Source organism: Rhincodon typus, chromosome 9 (genome assembly GCF_021869965.1).
Source record: "Rhincodon typus isolate 14 chromosome 9, sRhiTyp1.1, whole genome shotgun sequence".
Classification (NCBI taxonomy): domain Eukaryota; kingdom Metazoa; phylum Chordata; class Chondrichthyes; order Orectolobiformes; family Rhincodontidae; genus Rhincodon; species Rhincodon typus.
In genome coordinates this window covers 29,292,623-29,311,802 of record NC_063340.1, presented here as the reverse complement: position 1 = coordinate 29,311,802, position 19,180 = coordinate 29,292,623, and the positions used below count along the sequence as shown (strand labels likewise).

The following is a 19,180-nucleotide window of genomic DNA, read 5'->3' as shown; positions in this document are numbered from 1 at the left end:
GTTCAGGATGTGTCCGGAGTGAGGCTATACAATTGCCTTCACTCAAGCAGTGTTACCCAGCCTTAGTCTGACTTCTATTAGAATACCCTGCAACTCATATGCTCCACTTGCTGAATTTCCCAATGATAAAGCCAGTTGTCATCACTGTTTGAAGAATGGTTGGGCTTCAGCTAGTAGGCTCTTCTGCGTGACTATATCATTAATTCCACATTCCAAATGATCTCTCAGCACCTCATTATGGATTAAACCAAAGTCACATGCCTCTGCCAGTCACCTTAACCCAGTCAAAAATCCCGACACGGGTTCCCCTGGTTCTCAAATTGCCGAGGGTAAGGGAGGCCCATGCTCAAAAGACACAAAATGGCCAAGAAGGGATAATAGAATTAAAACAGCCTGCTCCAGCAGTTAAGCGAAACATAATGGTACCTTGGAGCAGGGCTACTCCAAGGTGAACAGGATGCCCCACAAGCAAGCATCTGAGACAGTTTTATAAGAGGATGTCTAAGGATAGACACAAGTTCATTAAAATGCAACAAATGATTGATTCCAGCCTCATTAACGAAAAGATGTTGTCCCATTAGGTGAACAGCACTATTAGAACAAGGAGTGTAAATCTCAGCCTTACTCATTAAGCAGCTACGAGAACAGCTAATGTTACTTTGTGGTATTCAGTTTTTTTTTGAAGTTATTCACAATATTTAGAAAAAGGTTCTAGTTAAAGATTCTTCAGATGATCATAGAGAGATTTCAACATAATTATTGATAAATATAACTGTATAACCAAAAGTATAATAGAAGCATGAGAGGAAAAACATTTAAACCTAGCTGTGAAAGTTAATCAGTCTCAGGAAATGCTTTCCTTATCACTTTAAAAAAATGCCTGGCATGTGCTAAACGAAATAGATTGTTTGAACTCCCTACTTAAAGAGTACAACTAACTTTATAATAGGAAATTAATGCTACAAATCTTATAGCAATTAGTTAAAACCAACTGTCTTTTGTATTTTACGTATAAAATTGGGACAGTGGAAAATTACAAGAGGAATAACAGAATTCGATAAAGATAGCACATGGAATACAATGAATAACAGAATTCAAGTAGTCCTTAGAGATAAGAAATCTGGGACAGACCCAACAGAGTACAACCAGTAACTCTGGAATGTGAATTAATAGGATGCATAGAAAGACCCCAAGGCCTGGAGATTACAATGTGTGTTAAACAGCATGAGATCATGGGAGCCTAGGGCTGTCCACAGGAATGGCCATCACTGATTCTCAGGGTTGGGGAGATGGAATAAAAGGGGAAGGACACAGTGACTATGCTCTATGTGATTATTGTAACAGACAATGTAGAAAAATGTTGTATTTCATTTTAAGAATCAGAGTCTGTCGTTGATCTCTTTTCTGTCGGCTAACAGAACGACTGGGTTCTCATGTCGAGGCCAGATTCTGGGAAGGTCTTTGGCCCTATCCCTACATTAACTGGCTGTTGCTTGAATAAAAGTGTGCCACTTGCTTGAATCCTACCTGCCTCTTGAACAAGAACAAAGAAAATTACAGCACAGGAACAGGCCCTTCGGCCCTCCAAGCCTGCACCGATCCAGATCCTCTATCTAAACCTGTCACCTATTTTGCAAGGATCTGTATCCCTCTGCTCCCTGCCCATTCATGTATCTGTCTAGATACATCTTAAATGACGCTATCATGCCCGCCTCTACCACCTCCGCTGGCAATGCGTTCCAGGCACCCACGACCCTCTGCGTAAAGAACTTTCCACGCATATCTCCCTTAAACTTTTCCCCTCTCGCCTTGAAATTGTAACCCCTAGTAATTGAGTCCCCCAATCTGGGAAAAAGCTTCTTGCTATCCACCCTGTCTATACCTCTCATGATTTTGTAGACCTCAATCAGGTCCCCCCTCAACCTCTGTCTTTCTAATGTAAATAATCCTAATCTACTCAACCTCTCTTCATAGCTAGCGCCCTCCATAACAGGCAACATCCTGGTGAACCTCCTCTGCACCCTCTCCAAAGTATCCACATCCTTTTGGTAATGTGGCGACCAGAACTGTACGCAGTATTCTAAATGTGGTCGAACCAAAGTCCTATACAACTGTAACATGACCTGCCAACTCTTGTACTCAATACACTGTCTGATGAATGAAAGCATGCCGTATGCCTTCTTGACCACTCTATCAACCTGCGTTGCCACCTTCAGGGTACAATGGACCTGAACACCCAGATCTCTTTGTGCATCAATTTTCCCCAGGGCTTTTCCATTTACCACATAGTTCGCTCCTGAATTGGATCTTCCAAAATGCATCACCTCGCAGTTGCCTGGATTGAACTCCATCTGCCATTTCTCCGCCCAACTCTCCAATCTATCTATATTCTGCTGCATTCTCTGACGGTCCCTTTCACTATCTGCTACTCCACCAATCTTAGTGTCATCTGCAAACTTGCTAATCAGACCATCTATACCTTCCTCCAGATCATTCATGCATATCACAAACAACAGTGGTCCCAACACGGATCCCTGTGGAACACCACTGGTCACAGTTCTCCATTTTGAGAAACTCTCTTCCACTACAACTCTCTGCCTCCTGTTGCCCAGCCAGTTCTCTAGGCATCTAGCTAGTACACCCTGGACCCCATGTGACTTCACTTTCTCCATCAGCCTACCATGGGGAACCTTATCAAACGCCTTACTGAAGTCCATGTATATAACATTTACAGCCCTTCCCTATCAACTTTGTCACTTCCTCAAAGAATTCTATCAAGTTGGTAAGATGTGACCTTCCCTGCACAAAACCATGCTGCCTATCACTAATAAGCCCATTTTCTTCCAAATGTAAATAGATCCTATCCCTCAGTATCTTCTCCAGCAGCTTCCCCACCACTGACGTCAGGCTCACCAGTCTACAATTACCTGGATTATCCTTGCTACCCTTCTTAAATAAGGGGACAACATTAGCAATTCTCCAGACCTCCGGGACCTCACCTGTGCTCAAGGATGCTGCAAAGATATCTGTTAAGGCCCCAGCTACTTCCTCTCTCGCTTCCCTCAGTAACCTGGGATAGATCCCATCCGGACCTGGGGACTTGTCCACCCTAATTGCCTTTTAGAATACCCAACACTTCCCCCCTCCTTATGCCGACTTGACCTAGAGTATTCAAACATCTATCCCTAACCTCAACATCCGTCATGTCCCTCTCCTCAGTGAATACCGACGCAAAGTACTTATTAAGAATCTCACTCATTTTCTCTGACTCCTCGCACAACTTCCCTGCTTTGTCCTTGAGTGGGCCAACCCTTTCTCTAGTTACCCTCTTGCTCCTTATGTATGAATAAAAGGCTTTGGGATTTTCCTTAACCCTGTTTGCTAAAGATACTTCACGACCCCTTTTAGCCCTCTTAATTCCTCGTTTCAGATTGGTCCTACTTTCCCGATATTCTTCCAAAGCTTCATCTGTTTTCAGTCGCTGAGACCTTATGCATACTTCCTTTTTCCTCTTTGCTAGTCTCACAATTTCACCTGTCATCCATGGTTCCCTAATCTTGCCCTTTCTATCCCTCATTTTCACAGGGACATGTCTGTTCTGCACTCTAATCAACCTCTCTTTAAAAGCCTCCCACATATCAAATGTGGATTTACCCTCAAACAGCTGCTCCCAATCCACATTCCCCAGCTCCTGCTGAATTTTGCTATAGTTGGCCTTCCCCCAATTCAGCACTCTTCCTTTAGGACCACTCTCGTCTTTGTCCATCAGTACTCTGAGTCTTTGTCTCCGGTCAGTGGTTACACTCCTACACCGAGTAAAACTGATAGCGTCTCAGAATTACAGGAGGCTTGGAGTTGTATTATTCCTTAACTAAATCCAGTAACTTTTGAAAGATTTGAGTATCTGGTGTCTCAGGTAAAGTTTGGCTCTCAATTACCAAAAATGCTGCTTGTCCATATGCTGTCAGAAGGATGATTTGTTGCTTTTCATCTGCCCCAATGTCTTATGCCCAGTAAAAAAAAACATTCTTTCCACATACTGGACCCAGTCTTCGACAGCAGGATTGAATGAGTCAAGCTTCCCAAATAACGGTCTGATGCCAGAAATACTTGTCTGCACTCAAAGATAATTGCTGCGAGCAAATTTTTCAGGAACATACTTTTCTCTTCTTGCCACTAAAATAACTCAAGAGAGACTGGTATCCCATCACCAAGTCACCCTTCATTTACACATGGAAAGTCCTTGAGACAGATCCAGCTCTGTCAGAGCCAGCGCTCACAGTGAGTGGAAACTCTGACACTCCTGTTTATAATTTGGCGGCTCGGTGGCTCAATGGTTAGCACTGCTGCCTCACAGCGCCAGGGATCTGTGTTCAATTCCAGCTATGGGTGACTGACTGTGTGGAGTTTGCACAATCTCCCAGTGTCTGTGTGCGTTTCCTCCGGGTGCTCTGGTTTCCTCCCACAGTCCAAAGATGTGTAGGCTAGGTGGATTGGCCATGCAAAATTGCCCGTAGTGTTCTGGGGTGTGTAGATTAGGAGGGCTATAGGGCGATGGGTCTGGGTGGGATGCTCTGTGGGTCGGTGTGGACTTGTTGGGCCGAAAGGCCTGTTTCCACACTATAGGGATTCTATGATCTATGATCTATGTCTGTCAGCTAGGGCACCCTGATTGGACCAGTTCAACAGGTCCAATCAAGGAACTCATATTCTATGATGTCCACCTGGCTGACCTCGTTACAGTCACTCCATTGCCCATGTGATTTTTTTTAAAAAGTGAACTGAATTGGATGATTTGGCCACCATCAGGAGCATTGGGACCAGGCGAGGAGAATACATAAGCATCCTCCACCAACTTTTGATCTTTCTGAAAGTCAAGAATGCATAGCATGATCCTGGAATACTGATGTAAATGTGCAGAAATGGTTGTTACATCTTAAGTAACTAACATGCAGGAATGCATGGTGAAAATGCACTGAAGAATGGGTCTCAGACATGTGTACATACTTGACAAAATAGTTAATGTGGCCTGGGAGAGCACAAAAACATAGTTTAAATGATAAAGCACTGTCACAATCCATAGAGAAACTGACTTTAAAACAATGACAGTGGTATTGGTTAGAAGGACGTAAAAAATACCATTGGAGACAAAGTGGGGAAATACTGAAGAAGTATCCACAAGGTAGGTAAAAATAAAGGAAAAGCTGGAGAATTTTTATGTTCATGCATAAACCTGTTTCCACTGAAGCATAAGCCAATCTTAAACTCTATCACGTAAAATCGGCTAGCAACTATTCAATAACATGCACGTGCTTATATAAGGTCTTGATCATCTGTTTTGAAGATATGAAGGGTGGAATGTTGTGTTAGGCTTAAAAGTGATATCACAAAACCAGACTGTTAAGGGTTAATTGGACATGGCAATAAGCATAGAACATAGAAGCATACAGCACCACGATTTGCTGAACATGACGCCAAATGAAACTAATCCCTTCTGCCTGCCATTGATCCATATCCCTCCATTCCTTGCATATTTATGTGCATATCTAAAAGTCCCTTAAACGCCCCTATTGCATCTGCCTCCACCACCATCCCTGACAGTATGTTCCAGACTCCTACCATTCTCTGTATAGAAAAACTTGCCCCTCACATCTCCTTTGAACTTTCCCCCTCTAACCATAAATGCATGGTCCCTATTATTAGACATTTTAACTCTGGTAAAAAGATTCTGACCGTCAACCCTATCTATGCATCTCATAATTTTATAGACTTTTATCAAGTCTCCCCTCAGCCAGCGCTGCTGAAGAGAAAACAAGCTGAGTTTTTCTAGCCTCTCCTTAATGTTCATACCCTCTAATCTAGGCAGAATCCTGATAAAAACCAGAAGAACTGTGGATGCTGTAAATCAGGAACAAAAACAGAAGTTGCTGGAAAAGCTCAGCACATCTGGCAGCATCTGTGAAGAAAAATCAGAGTTAACGTTTCGGGTCCAGTGACCCTCCCTCAGAAATTCCTCAGCATCATCGCAAACCTCTTCTGCACCCTCTCCAAAGCCTCCACATCCTTCCTGTAATGTGGTGGCCAGAACTGAATGCATTATTCTAAATGTGGCCTAATCAAAGTCTTATAAAGCTGCAACACGACATCTTGACTCTTGTACTTAATTCCCAGACCATTAAAGGCAAGCATGCCTTTACACCTTCTTTATCATACTATCTATTTGTGTGGCTACTTTCAGGGAGCTATGGACTTGAACCCCAAGATCCTTCTGTACATCAATGTTGTTCAGAGTCCTGCCATTAACTGCATATTTTTCCTTAACATTTTATCTTCCGAAGTGCAACACCTCACACTTACCGAGATTAAACTCCATCTGCCATTACTCTGCAACTGATCTATATCCCACTGTATCCTTTGACAACATTCTACACTATCCCCAACTCCGCTGATCTTTGTATCATTTGCAACCTTACTAACCCCCCCACTAACATTTTGATCCAAGTAATTTATATATATCACAAACAGCAGAGGTCCTAGTACGGATCCCTGAAGAACATCATTAGGCATGGACCTCCAGCCTGACAAATACCCTTCCACAAACACCCTCTGCCTTCTATAGGTAAGACAATTCTGAATCCACGTGGCCAAGTTACGGTGGATCTCATGCATCTTAATCTTCTGGATGAGCTTAACATGAGCAGTTGAAGGAAAACGTGTGAAAAACAGGTTTAATGTAAAAACACCCCATTTTGGCAGGAAGGTAACTGCAATGAAGTTGGGTGAGCTTGGGAACAGAATCCTGCACAAAGACACAGAAACACCTGAACCTGTTTTTGCACAAAGGAATAGTGGGGGAAAATACTCAGAGATGGCACTTATTATTAGATTCAGAATAGTATTAAGCTGGGGACTTTTGCCAACTCATGGCATTTTCACCATCGGGCTGGAGTTGGCAAGAATGGGGCCATGGATATTCACCATCAGACTGGAGTTTGTGACTGCAGTGCCATAGAATCTGAAATCGAGCTCCAAGTGCCAGTCCCCAAATAAGTCAAAAGTCATGAGATTCATTAGTTTGCCTATGTATAAATTAGTTTAAGCTATTGGATTGCTCATTAGTTTCTTTGTAAAGTAGATTAAGCTAATAAATTTGCTATGTATTGAAGCGCATGTGTCTTCTTGTATTTATTTTGATCAGACCTTAAAAATCCCATTCAGTACTAACAAAACACTGACTGTAGATCAATCCAATCAGTACCATGGTACTGTTCTATCCCCTATAGCTGTACTAACCATTTTGTTTTCTTTTGAAATTACAGTTGGTCTCCTCCATCAAGCTTATTTGCAATATGCTCCTGATCTTTGTCACCAAGCTTGTAGGTAAAAAGCTCCAGGTCACTACCACTCAAACGTAGCTTGAACCTCTATGTAGTCCTGCATGGTGTGTTACTTCACCAGTGTGAGGGTAAAGAACCGCACAGAAAGTGTAAAATATTCTGCAGGAGGTAAATGAATAAACCAGAAGTTGTGGTGCCAATGGCATAGAGAGAGAGGAATTGAGATCCTATTCAAGAATGTAGGAAATAATTTAAAAAAATTTGAAGATGGTAGTCTCTGGATTAATTCCTGTGCGACATACTCCAAAGAATAGGAAGAGGACAATGGGGAGAATTGCAATGTGACTTGAGCTGTGATGCAGGAGGGAGGCTTTACATTCTTGGGAAATTAAGACATGTTCTAGAGCAGGAGGCACCTATTCAAATTGGAATGGACATTTACAGAAATAAACAAACAACTGCAGATGCTGAAGAGCTAAAACAAAATCAGAAATTGCTGGAGAAACTCAGCAGGTCTGGCAGCATCTGTGGAGAGAGGACAGAGTTAATGTTTCAAGTCCAGTGACCCTTTTCAGACACACTCAGAGATACTGGACAGATTTTCCAGTCAGAAATGATTTTGGGCATATTCTTGTTGCTCTTGAAGCTTTTTATGCCCTGCTGCATTTTCAACTGGGCCTTGCATCCCAGCTAAAGCAGAAGTCTGCCTCCCAACCTCTCCAGGAAAGTTGAAGGAAGGACACAACGCACACCCCTTTGCCCCACGAGCTGTTATATTCAGATATTTCAACGGGCTGGTGTTAGGTAAAGTAGGCAGCTGGGTCAGAGTGTTGTTGCCAGGGATCGTGGGGGTGGGGGGGCATTGGGTTGCAGGAAAGGTTGTCAGGTTGGAAGGGGCAATCAGGTTAGGGAAGCACTGGATCAGTTCAGTTGATTCTTAGTCAGGCTGGGAGGGGTACTCGAGTTGGGAACAAAGTCAAGTTGGATTGGGGAGTGGTCGAATCTGGCATGTGGTTTGCACAGGTTTGGGGGTGTTGTTGACCAAGTATTAACCAGCCTAACACTTCCACACTAAGTATGCAGGCAGGTTCTAGGTCTCTAGTTCATATCTCTGATCTTGAGTTCAGTGTTGAAAATTTTGACAAAGGGTACCAGGCAGTGCAATCAGCACATCAAAGTTTAAACTTCCCATGCAATTTCAGAACATGTGAGTGTGTAGTACTTCTTCAGTGTCCAGACATGCAACACAGACAGCTGGAGCCTCCAAATTACATTAGTAGTAGTTACACTATGATTGACATGACACTGAATTATAGTAACCAAAGTGATCCAACTGTTGATCAAGCCATACTGATTCAGCTTAATTCCTAGGAACAGCAGTGAGAGCACAGGAACTGAATATTTCAGAGAAGAAAAGGGAATAGAACTTCTGACTGCTATGCAGTGATTTTGCTGAAAATGGGGGACAGCAGCATCAGGCTTAGATGTGGAGTCCTAAATGGTAAAATGTCAATCTTAAAAACCTACCTTCACATGAGTACTTCAATGAAAGTCAGTGCCTTTGAAGTGGAACATCTAGAGCGTAAAGGTATCAACAGAACAAATATTTAAGCAAGATGTGTTGAGTTTCCATACCTCAGCTAGTAAGGTCAGCGCATGTACACTGTATACAGAAGGTGTGATACTGGATGTCTCCATCACTGGGGTCAACGTAATACCTGGGCAGAACAGAAAATATCATAAGTCAATTAACAACATAACTAAAAATTGTTTTGGATCGAAAAGGTCATGAAACCCAATTAAAACTAGCAAAATCAATACTGTGGGAATTTCTCATTTTTTAAAAGTTGCTTCCACTGATTTTTGTCTAATCAAGTTACAAGGATAGGTTTCAATGCCGACAACCAAATAATCTTTCAAGACACTGAAAGGTTACTTTTACAAGCCTGGAATTTTGCTCCTTTAACTTTTATTTTTTGTTGTTAATCTTAAAAACAAAACATTTACCTTTTGGTTTCACCTCTGGATTCCATCTCTCTTTTTTCTCTATTTCACTTTCTGAATACAATATTACATTGAACTAAACGTTCTAATTTACACAGTCTAGTTTAGACCCTGCTTGTCTCAGTAAGAATTCTTCAATGTGGCCAGCTGAATGGTAATGAATAGCTGGCACTCTATGTTCATTGCTGATTGTAAAAGTTATTTTATTGAATTAAATCATTCTTCAAATTAAATTCAAAGAAGATTACTTAAAGTTGAATTCCACTGTAGAACCTCAAGCTAAATTAATTCCAAGTTCAGAACAACTATTTTTCCCTTGGAGATGCAAAGTATTTATAGTTTTTGAGAGGATTTGTAGCTCAGGTTATGGATGAGGTTGTAGACTTGCTTGCCAAGCTGGTGTGTTTAGTTGTAGACGTTTCGTCAGCGCGCCTCCGGTGAAGCATTGGCATTCTGTCCTGTTTGTTATTCATATGCCTCAGTTTGCTGGGGTGGTTGGCATCACTTCTGGTTCTGTTTTCAATGGTTTGTACATTGGGTCCAGTTCAATGTGTTTGTTGACGGGGTTCTGGATGGAATACCAGGCCTCCAAGAATTCCCTGGCATGTCTCTGTTTGGCTCGTCCTTTTATGGGTGGATTCTCCTGTCGAATTCATGTTCTTCGTTGTCCATGTGTATTGAGACCAGTGAGAATTGGTTGTGTCTCTTGGTGGCTAGTTGGTGTTTGTGTATCCTTATTGTCAGCTTTCTTCCAGGTTGGCCTATGTAATGTTTTTCACAGTGCTTGCATGATATTTTGTATATTACATTAGTTTTATTGGTTGTGGGTATGGGATCCTTTATACTTGTTAGTAGCTGACGCAGGGTGGTTGTTGATTTGTGGGCTACCCAGATACCTAGGGGTCTGAGTAGTCTTGTAGTCATTTCTGATATGTCTCTGATGTACGGTAGGGAAACTAGTGTGTCTGGCCATGTTCTACCTTCTTGTTGTGCTCTGTTGTGGAGGTAATGGCGGATTGTGCTTTTTGGGTATCCATTCCTTTTAAAAACTCCGTATAAGTGCTCCTGGTTCTGCTTTGCGCAATTCCACATTGCTGCAGACAGACCACAACAACACACAACACAGCCAGACATACTCAGATATAGTAAGAACTGCCGATGCTGGAGTCAGAGATAACACAGTGTGGAGCTGGAGGAACACAGCAAGCCAGGCAGCATCACAGGAGTGGGAAAGTTGAGGTTTTGGGTTGGGACCCTTCTTCAGACCCTCTGTTACTGCCTGGCCTGCTGTCTTCCTCCGGCTCCACACTGTGTTATCACAACCAGACACACTAGTCACCCTACCGTACATCAGAGACATATCAGAGATGACCACAAGACAACTCAGGCCCCTAGGTATCAGGGTAGCTCACAAACCAACAGCCATCCTGCGACAGCTACTGACGAATGTAAAGGATTCCATACCCGCAACCAATAAAACTAACATAATATACAAATTACCACAAGGACTGTGAAAAACATTACATAGGCCAAACTGTAAGAAAACTGACAATAAGCTTACACGAACACCAACTAACCACCAAGAGCCACGACCAGTTCTCACTGGTGTCAATACATACGGACAAAGAAGAACATAAATTCGACGGGGAGAACCCACCCATAATAGCTCAAGCCAAACAGAGACATGCCAGGGAATTCCTGGACGCCTGGTATTCCAACCAGAACTCCATCAACAAACATACTGAACTGAACCCGATATACAAACCACTGAAAAACAGAACTGGAAGTGATACCAACCACCCCAGCAAACCAAGGTGGGACAGAACACCAATGCTTCATCAGAGGTGCACTGATGATGTTACCTAGCAGGATGACGAAAGGTCTGTAACCAAACACACTGGCTCAGCAAGCAAGTCTGCAACCTCATGCAAAGTATTTTTCATTAAGAATAAAAGAAAGATTTATATGGTGTATGTATGTATTTGTATTAGCAAACTGGCTCTTAAGTTGACAGTGAAGATTATTGTTGATGTATTCAATTGGGAAGGCTGGTTCAAGTTATTTTGCCCATCCCCAGCTAACCAAGACTAGCATTTCAACCAAAGAGCTTAACACTCCTTTAAAATATGTATTTCTTTAATGGTCTTGATAGGTGTGTTCACGTAGCATCAGAATTAGAATGATTCATACCTTCAACATCTCTTTCCAAGTTGTTTCCTTCCACTAGGATTTGTGGAGAAGCCTTTACTTCTAGATTCCTCCTTAGCCAGGTGGTCTGCTCCAAAGAAGAGCCTGCAATGGTTCCAACGGCCTCCACTATCTTATGGGTGATATCCTAGCATATTAAAGACATGAACAGGCTATAAAGTCACTCATTAATATACTACTGATGCAACAAGATTGATTATCTTTAATAACTGGATTAGCAAAGTAGATTTATCAAATATAACTAGTTTTACCTGCAGGTCTCTTTGGTCCTTTTTGTTTTCCAGATTGGGGTTTTTCATGATAAATTCATTAAGTACTCTGCAAACAAAAGTCAAGAACAAACTAGTATTAAAAACATTTCTATATCCTCAGCACATTCCAAAGCACTTGGCAATCCATAAATTATTTTTGCAATGTGTTTTGTTTTGTCGGGAAACACAGATCAAGGTCCAACAAATGTGGTGAATAACATTGGTCATGTTGACTAAGTGATCAATGTTTAGTAACAGCTATGCAAATGCCTTTAATGCAGCACTGCTGCATTTTTGGCATTGTGAATACAAGCAGCCACTGCACATTTTCATTCCAACTGGCAATGTCACCCCTATAAAAATGAGTTTTTAATGGCTGCATAAACAGATCATTGAAAACGTTATAAGGACATTACAGGAAGCCTTCATGTGCCATTGTCTGTTTCTCTTTACTTTTGTTAATGGGCCCTGAAATCTCATTAAGTATGGAAAGATTTATTTTAATGCAGTTTACTGCAGTATTGTGACACAGTTGGTGCCATTTTAGTGTGACCTCCCTCACTGTTTGACTTGAGATTGCTCCCCATACCCAGCTCTCCCATTTGTGGCCATATAACGTTGCCCAAGGTCTGCAACAGGGAGCCCCCATCAACAAGGTCCAGGCCACCTGCTCAGGCCAGGTAGCAACTGCTATCCAACAATATCCCAAAACTTTTATGTCAACAGTAATTTAATTCACTGTTGTAGGAATTTAGTCATATGAAGCATTGTATTTCAACTTACAGGGTACAGTGATAATGTAAACAAAGAAAAATACAGCACAGCAGCAGGCCCTTTGGCTTTCCATGCCTGCGCTAACACATTTTGCCCTTCCATATTAAAAACTGTCTTCACTTACAGGATCCATATTCCTTTCTTCTCTTCCTATTCATTGTCCAAGTGCTTCTTGAATGCTGCAATTATGTCTGCTTCTACCACTTTCACTGGCAGCATGTTCCAAGCACTCATCACACTTTGTACGAAAAACTTGCCTTGCATATCTCTTTTGAATTACACTACCGCACCACCCCACCCCCCTTGCACCTTAAACCTGTGTCCCCTAGTAACTGATCCCTTCATCCTGGAAAAAGGCCTCATACTTTACACTCTTTCCATGCCATTCACAATCTTATACACTTCTAACAGGTTGCCCACACCCCCCAAAACTACAGCGTTCCAGTGAAAACAAACACAGTCTATCCAACCTTTCTTCATAGCTAAAACCCCCATCCCAGGCAACATCCTGGTAAACCTTTTCTGTACCCTCTCCAAAGCATCCAACATCCTTCTGGCATTGTGGTGACTAGAACTATAAGCAATATTCCAAGGGTGGCCTTACTAAACTTCTATAAAGCTACGACATAGCTTGTCTATCCTTATACTCAATGCCTTTTCCAATGAAGGCAAGCATGCCATAGATCTTTTTTACTACCTTATCCAGCTGCACTGCCACCTTCAGTTATCTGTGGACCTGCACACCCAGATCTCTCTGAATATCAATACTTCTAAGGCTTCTGCCATTTACTATATAATTTCCACTTGTCCTCATCCTTCCAAAATGCATCAGCTCACATTTGTGCGGATTAAACTCCATCTGTCATTTTTCTGCCCATGCCTACAACTGATCTATATCCTGCTGTATCCTCTGACAATCATCTTCACTATCTGCAACTCCACCAATCTTTGAATCTAATGTTTTATAATGTTTTTTATTTGGTAAGGAAGGCTTTTTAGAACTTAACTTTTAATAATGATTCCTACAGGAATCAAAGCTTCTCTTAATACTGTTTAATTTAAAAGATGAGTCCATGGTGGCTCACAGTGCCAGGTACCCAGGTTCGATTCCATCCTTGGGTGGCTGTCTGTGTGGAGCTTGCACATTCTCCCTGCATCTGCGTGGGTTTCCTCTGGGTGCTCCGGTTTTCTCCCACGGTCCAGGGTTGTGCAGGTTAGGTGGATTGGCTATGCGAAATTGCTCATAGTGCCCACGGATGTGTAGGCTAGGTAGATTAGCCATGGGAAAGACAGAGTTACAGGATAGGGTAGGAGGTGGGTCTGGGTGGGATGCTCTTCAGAGGGTTGGTGAAGAGTCGATGGGCCAAATGGCCTGCTTCCACACTGTAGGGAATTTATGTTTTGTTTAAAGTTGGGATAAAATCAGGGCCTTTGGAGATTCTTCACTTACAGTAAATTAGTTCTCTTGTCAAAGAATCAGAATAGATTTGCATACAACTACTTCTAAATCATACTGCATTTAAATCATTATGGCTTCCTGAAATTTTAGACAAGCTTTCAGAACAAGGTCAAAGGTCTTCTGTGTTACTCATCCCAGTTACTGGTTTATAATTCCTTAGTTCATTCAATAGTTGAACACTGGATGCATTTTGATGGTTTGATTTCACTCTCCATCAAAGCTACCTTCCCCCAAAATGTTTGGGTAAATGTGACAGTCTGCCTCAAACAGTTAAGCCTCGCAAGGAATATGAGGCTACCAATTATAGATCATGAGCTAATGCAGGCACCAATAACTCCAATGTAACTGTGTGTCAGAGGTCTTCACACAAAGCACTCTATCAAATCCAATTCACAAGCAGTATTAAAGTCCATGTTTGAATATTCTGACATTAAAATGTAATCTTGCCTCTCTGCTCCTCCTATTCTGAATAACTTCTAGTTCTTCTTACCCAAGGATGAGGAATTGCCCTGGTGGGGGTAGACAAAGTTGAACAGAATCTTTCAGCAATGTTAAAAGAGATGGCCAGCTGTCTACTAAATTCTGCACTGAAATCCTGTGAAGAGAAGGTCAGATCAGGTTAGGAAGCTCCTAAATTAGTGTAGATTACAATCAAAAATTGTTATTTATGTTGAACTTTACACTAGATGACAGAAGGCACACTTTTTTCAAAGTTACTTTCCCCTTTTTCCCAGTATGGTTGCACCCTCATTAAGAAATATTGCACAACCTGAAACGATGCTATGCCATCAATTAGAAGACACCAGGAGCAGCTTTAGGATATCCTTCCTACACATTTTACTTTTCTCCTGTTTGAAGCACTGAACTCAAGTTGCTGATTCCTTACAGTCTGTAAAATGACAACAATAGGTGTACATGGACAACAAGTAGCAACCACTGCTGCATAATCTTTGTTATAGAGAATGTGGGTATCGCTGTTTAGGGTAGAATTTGTTGCCCAGCACAGGGCAGTTAAAAGTGATGCACATTGCTGTTGGACAAAACATATATAGGCCAGACCAGATAAAGCTGATAGATTTACTTTCCTTAAGCAAATCAGAAGCAGATGGGTTTTTACAACAGTCAAAAGTTACTTTTCTTTTGGTTAGTTTTCTTCCAATTCAAATCCACCATCTCCCATGCTGGGATTCAAAGCCATTTCCCCAGAACATTTGCCTAGGGCTCTAGGTTATTAGTTCAGTAATGTTACTACAATTCTACAGCCTCCTCACACATTACAATCATCAGATACTTTCCGCAACCTTTCACTAAGTTTCACTTACTTTCTGCATAATTTCTGCATGATTTCCACTGACTGCATCGTTGCAGCATTCTTCCTTTATGGGAATCATAGAAACTTACAGCACTAATGGAGGCAATTCAGCCTATCAATTCAACACTTGCCAACAAAAAGCAATCCAGGCCAATCTCAATTTCTGACTCTTACTCTGTAGTATTATAGGTTATGACATGTTAAGTGCATAGCCAAGTAATTTTTAATGAAACAAGCATTTCTGTTTCAACCACATTTATATGCACTGAATTTCAGAGCTCCATTACCTGCAGAATGAAAGTATTTCTCCTTGATTCCCTTATAAAATCTCCTACCCAGTGATATGGTTCCAAGTCATAAACAAGCATAGAAATACTGGAGAAACTCAACAGGTCTGGTTGCATCTTTGGAAAGAGAAACATTTGTTTTGAGTCACACATGATCAGTGGTAGAGAGTTTAAGGTGTCAGATGGAGAGCTATTCAACAGGCTGGTTTGGTCTGGATGATGTCAGGCTTTGCAGGTTTTATTTGGAGCTGCACTCATTTAGGCAGGTTAGGAGTGTTCCATCAAACCCCGGACTTTTGACTTGTAGGCGGTGAGCAGGATTTGGGGAATCAGAGATGAGTGGCCATAATCTTTCAGCCTTCCCTGAACTCAGGGAGATGCCAGAAGACTACAGAATTGCAAACAAAACAATGGTTGCAAGGCTAATCCCGGCAATTAGAGACCAAACAGTTTAACTTTGGTGACGGGAGAATGTCTAGAAACAATTATTTGGGATAGAATTAGTAATTACATGGAAAAAAACCATTAGGTTGATGAGGAAGAGTCAGCAGGGATTTCTAAAGGGGAAATAGAGTTTAACTCACTTGCAGGAACTTTTGAAGAGGTAATAGAAAGGGCCAATGAGGGTAACATTGTTGATATGGTGCACATGGATTTCCAGAAGGCACTTGATACAGCACCACATGACAGTCTAATGAGGAAAATTATAGATCATAGTATGAAAGGAACAGTAACAAAGTGGATACAAAGTGGCTGAGCGATAGAAAATAGGCAGTAATGATCAATGAGAGAGATAACAAGGTGTAGAGCTGGACGAACACAGCAGGCCAAGCAGCATCAGGGGAGGAGGAAAGCTGACGTTTCGGGTCTGGACCCTTCTTCAGAAATGGGGAAGGGGAAGGGGATTCTGAAATAAATAGAGAGAGAGATGGAGGTGGATGGATGATGGATAAAGGAGCAGATAGGTGGAGAGGAGACGGACAGGTCAAGGAGGCGGGGATGGAGCCAGTAAAGGTGAGTGTAGGTGGGGAGTTAGGGTGGGGATTCGTCAGCCCAGGGAAGACGGACAGGTCAAGGAGGCAGGGATGAGGCTGGTAGGTAGGAGGTGGGGGTGGGGGTTGAGGTGGGAGGAATGGTTAGGTGGGAGAAAGGACGGACAGGTTAGGGAGGCGGGGATGAGCTGGGCTGTTTTTGGCATGCGGTCGGGGGAGGGGAGCTTTTGAAGCTTGTGAAGTCCACATTGATACCATTGGGCTGCAGGGTTCCCAAGTGAAATATGAGGTGCTGTTCCTGCAACCTTCGGGTGGCATCATTGTGGCACTGGAGGAGGCCCAGGATGGACATGTCGTCCAAGGAGTGAGAGGGGGAGTTGAAATGGTTCGCGACTGGGAGGTGCAGTCATTTGTTGTGAACCGAGCATGGGTGTTCCACAAAGCGGTCTCCAAGCCTCCGCTTGGTTTCCCCGATGTAGAGGAGGCCACAACGGGAACAGCGGATACAGTATACCACATTAGCAGGTATGCAGGTGAACATCTGTTTAATGTGGAAGGTTTTCTTGGGGCCTGGGATGGGGGTAAGGGGGGAGGTGTAGGGGTAGGTGTCGCACTTCCTGCGGTTGCAGGGAAAAGTGCCGGGTGTGGTGGGGCTGGTGGGGCGTATGGAGCGGACGAGGCAGTCACGGACAGAGTGGTCCCTCCGGAAAGCAGATAAGGGTGGGGAGGGAAAAATGTCTTTGGTAGTGGGGTCAGATTGCAGGTGGCGGAAGTGCCAGAGGATGATGCGTTGGATCCGGAGGTTGGTGGCGTGGTTAGTGAGGATGAGAGGGATTCTGTTTTTGTTGTTATTGCGGGGAGGGGATATGAGGGATGAGTTGTAGGAAACGCGAGAGATGTGGTCGAAGGCGTTTTTGACCATTGTGGAGGGGAAGTTGCGGTCCTTGAAAAATGAGGCCTGTAGTGGAGTTCTGCAGGTATTGGACCCTTGCTTTTTCTGATATATATTAATGATCTAGATTTGTTCCACAGGGGACAATTTCCAAGTTTGCGGATGACACAATGTGGAATTTCAAAAGGACATTAGCAAGTTGGTGAAGTGGGCAGTTGAGGTTCAATGCAGAGAAGGTGATGAACTTTGGCTGGAAGAACATTGAAAGACAAAATAAAATTGGGGGTATAATTCTAAAGGGGGTGCAGAAGCAGAGGAACCTGGGTGTATGTGCATACACTGTTCTCGTCTTTATTAACACAAGCATAGAGTACAAGAGCCAGTGATACAGATTTTAGGCTAGAGGAACCAAAGGGTATGGGACAAAAGCAAAAGCAAGGTATTGAGTAAGACAATCAGCCATGAACATACTGATTGTTGAAGCAGGCTCAAAGGGCTGAATGGCCTATTCCTGCTCCTATTTTCTGAACTTCTATGTACAGTTGTGGGTACTACATTACAGAAAATATATGAATGCATTGGAGAGAGTGCAGTTGAGGACACTGGGACTGTTCTCCTTGGAGAGAAGGGTGAGAGAAGATTTGATAGCGATTTTTAAAATCTGGTGTAAGCTGGACACAGTAGATAGAGAGAAGCTGTTTCTGCTTGTAAAAGAAAAAAGAATGACAGGGTATTGTTTTAAAATAATGTGGAAATGAAGCAAGGGTGATGTGAGAAAAATGCCCCCACACATTCAGTAGTTAGAGTATCGGATACACTGCCTGGAAACATGGAGCAGCAGATGAACTGAGGCATTCAGGATGGCATTGGGTGATTTATTTGGCTAGAAATGGTGTGCAAGGATATACAAGGAAAAGGAAAGAGATTGGCTCTTGATAATAGAATCAGTGCGGGCACAATGGGTCGAATGGCCTTTTTTTGTGCAATAACAATTCTTGGATTCCAGGAGTTATTTGCAGGGGAATCCCAGTCTTTTGTATTCACAGTATTTATATGATTGGTCCAGTTCAATTTTTGATCAATGGTAATCTCTAAGATGTTGAGAGTGTGGGATTCATAATAATAATATCATTGAATGTAAACATCTTCCAGTCATAGAGACATACAGCATGGAAACCTTCGATTCAACTAATCCACGCTGATCATGTTCCCAAACTAAACTAGTCCACCTGCCTCCATTTGGCCCATATCCCTCCGATCCTTTCCTATTCATGTACTTCTCCAAATATTTTTAAACATTATAACTGTTATATACTATAACTAATCACACACTGTGTAAAAAATTTGCCCCTCATGTGCTTTTCAAATCTTTCTCCTTTCACCTTAAAAATATGCCCCCTAGTTTTGAACTCCCCACCTTACGGAAAAAACCTTTGCCTTTCACCTTCATGATTTTATAAATCTTTATAAGGTCACCCCTCAAACTCCTAAGCTCTAGTGAAAAAAGGCCCAGCCTTTAGAATTTTGTAATCCCGCCAGTGTGGAAGCAGGCCATTCGGCCCATCAAGTCCACACCAATGCTCCGAAGAGCATCCCGTCCAGACCCACCCCCCACCCTATCCCTGCATTTCTCCACCCTAGACACTATGGCCAATCCACCTAAC

At 42.5% G+C, this 19,180-nt stretch overlaps 1 protein-coding gene across 10 annotated transcripts in view; it reads right to left on the bottom strand.

The window, feature by feature from the left end:
* Window positions 1-19,180, bottom strand: part of dop1a (DOP1 leucine zipper like protein A) — a 249,275-nt gene that overhangs the window by 65,618 nt on the left and 164,477 nt on the right. For 7 of the 10 annotated variants that reach the window (XR_007262801.1, XR_007262802.1, XM_048600578.1 and 4 more), the window contains exons 20-23: window positions 14,524-14,628; window positions 11,801-11,867; window positions 11,532-11,676; window positions 8,973-9,055 (exon numbers count right to left, since the gene is read on the bottom strand). Coding sequence is in view for 8 of the 10 variants with exons in the window: in XM_048600578.1 (XP_048456535.1) it covers window positions 8,973-9,055; window positions 11,532-11,676; window positions 11,801-11,867; window positions 14,524-14,628 (400 nt within the window). In the remaining 2 variants the exon portion in view is untranslated. The remainder of the gene's footprint in view (window positions 1-8,972; window positions 9,056-11,531; window positions 11,677-11,800; window positions 11,868-14,523; window positions 14,629-19,180) is intronic. The other 3 variants (XM_048600582.1, XM_048600586.1, XM_048600583.1) reach the window with 1 other exon arrangement.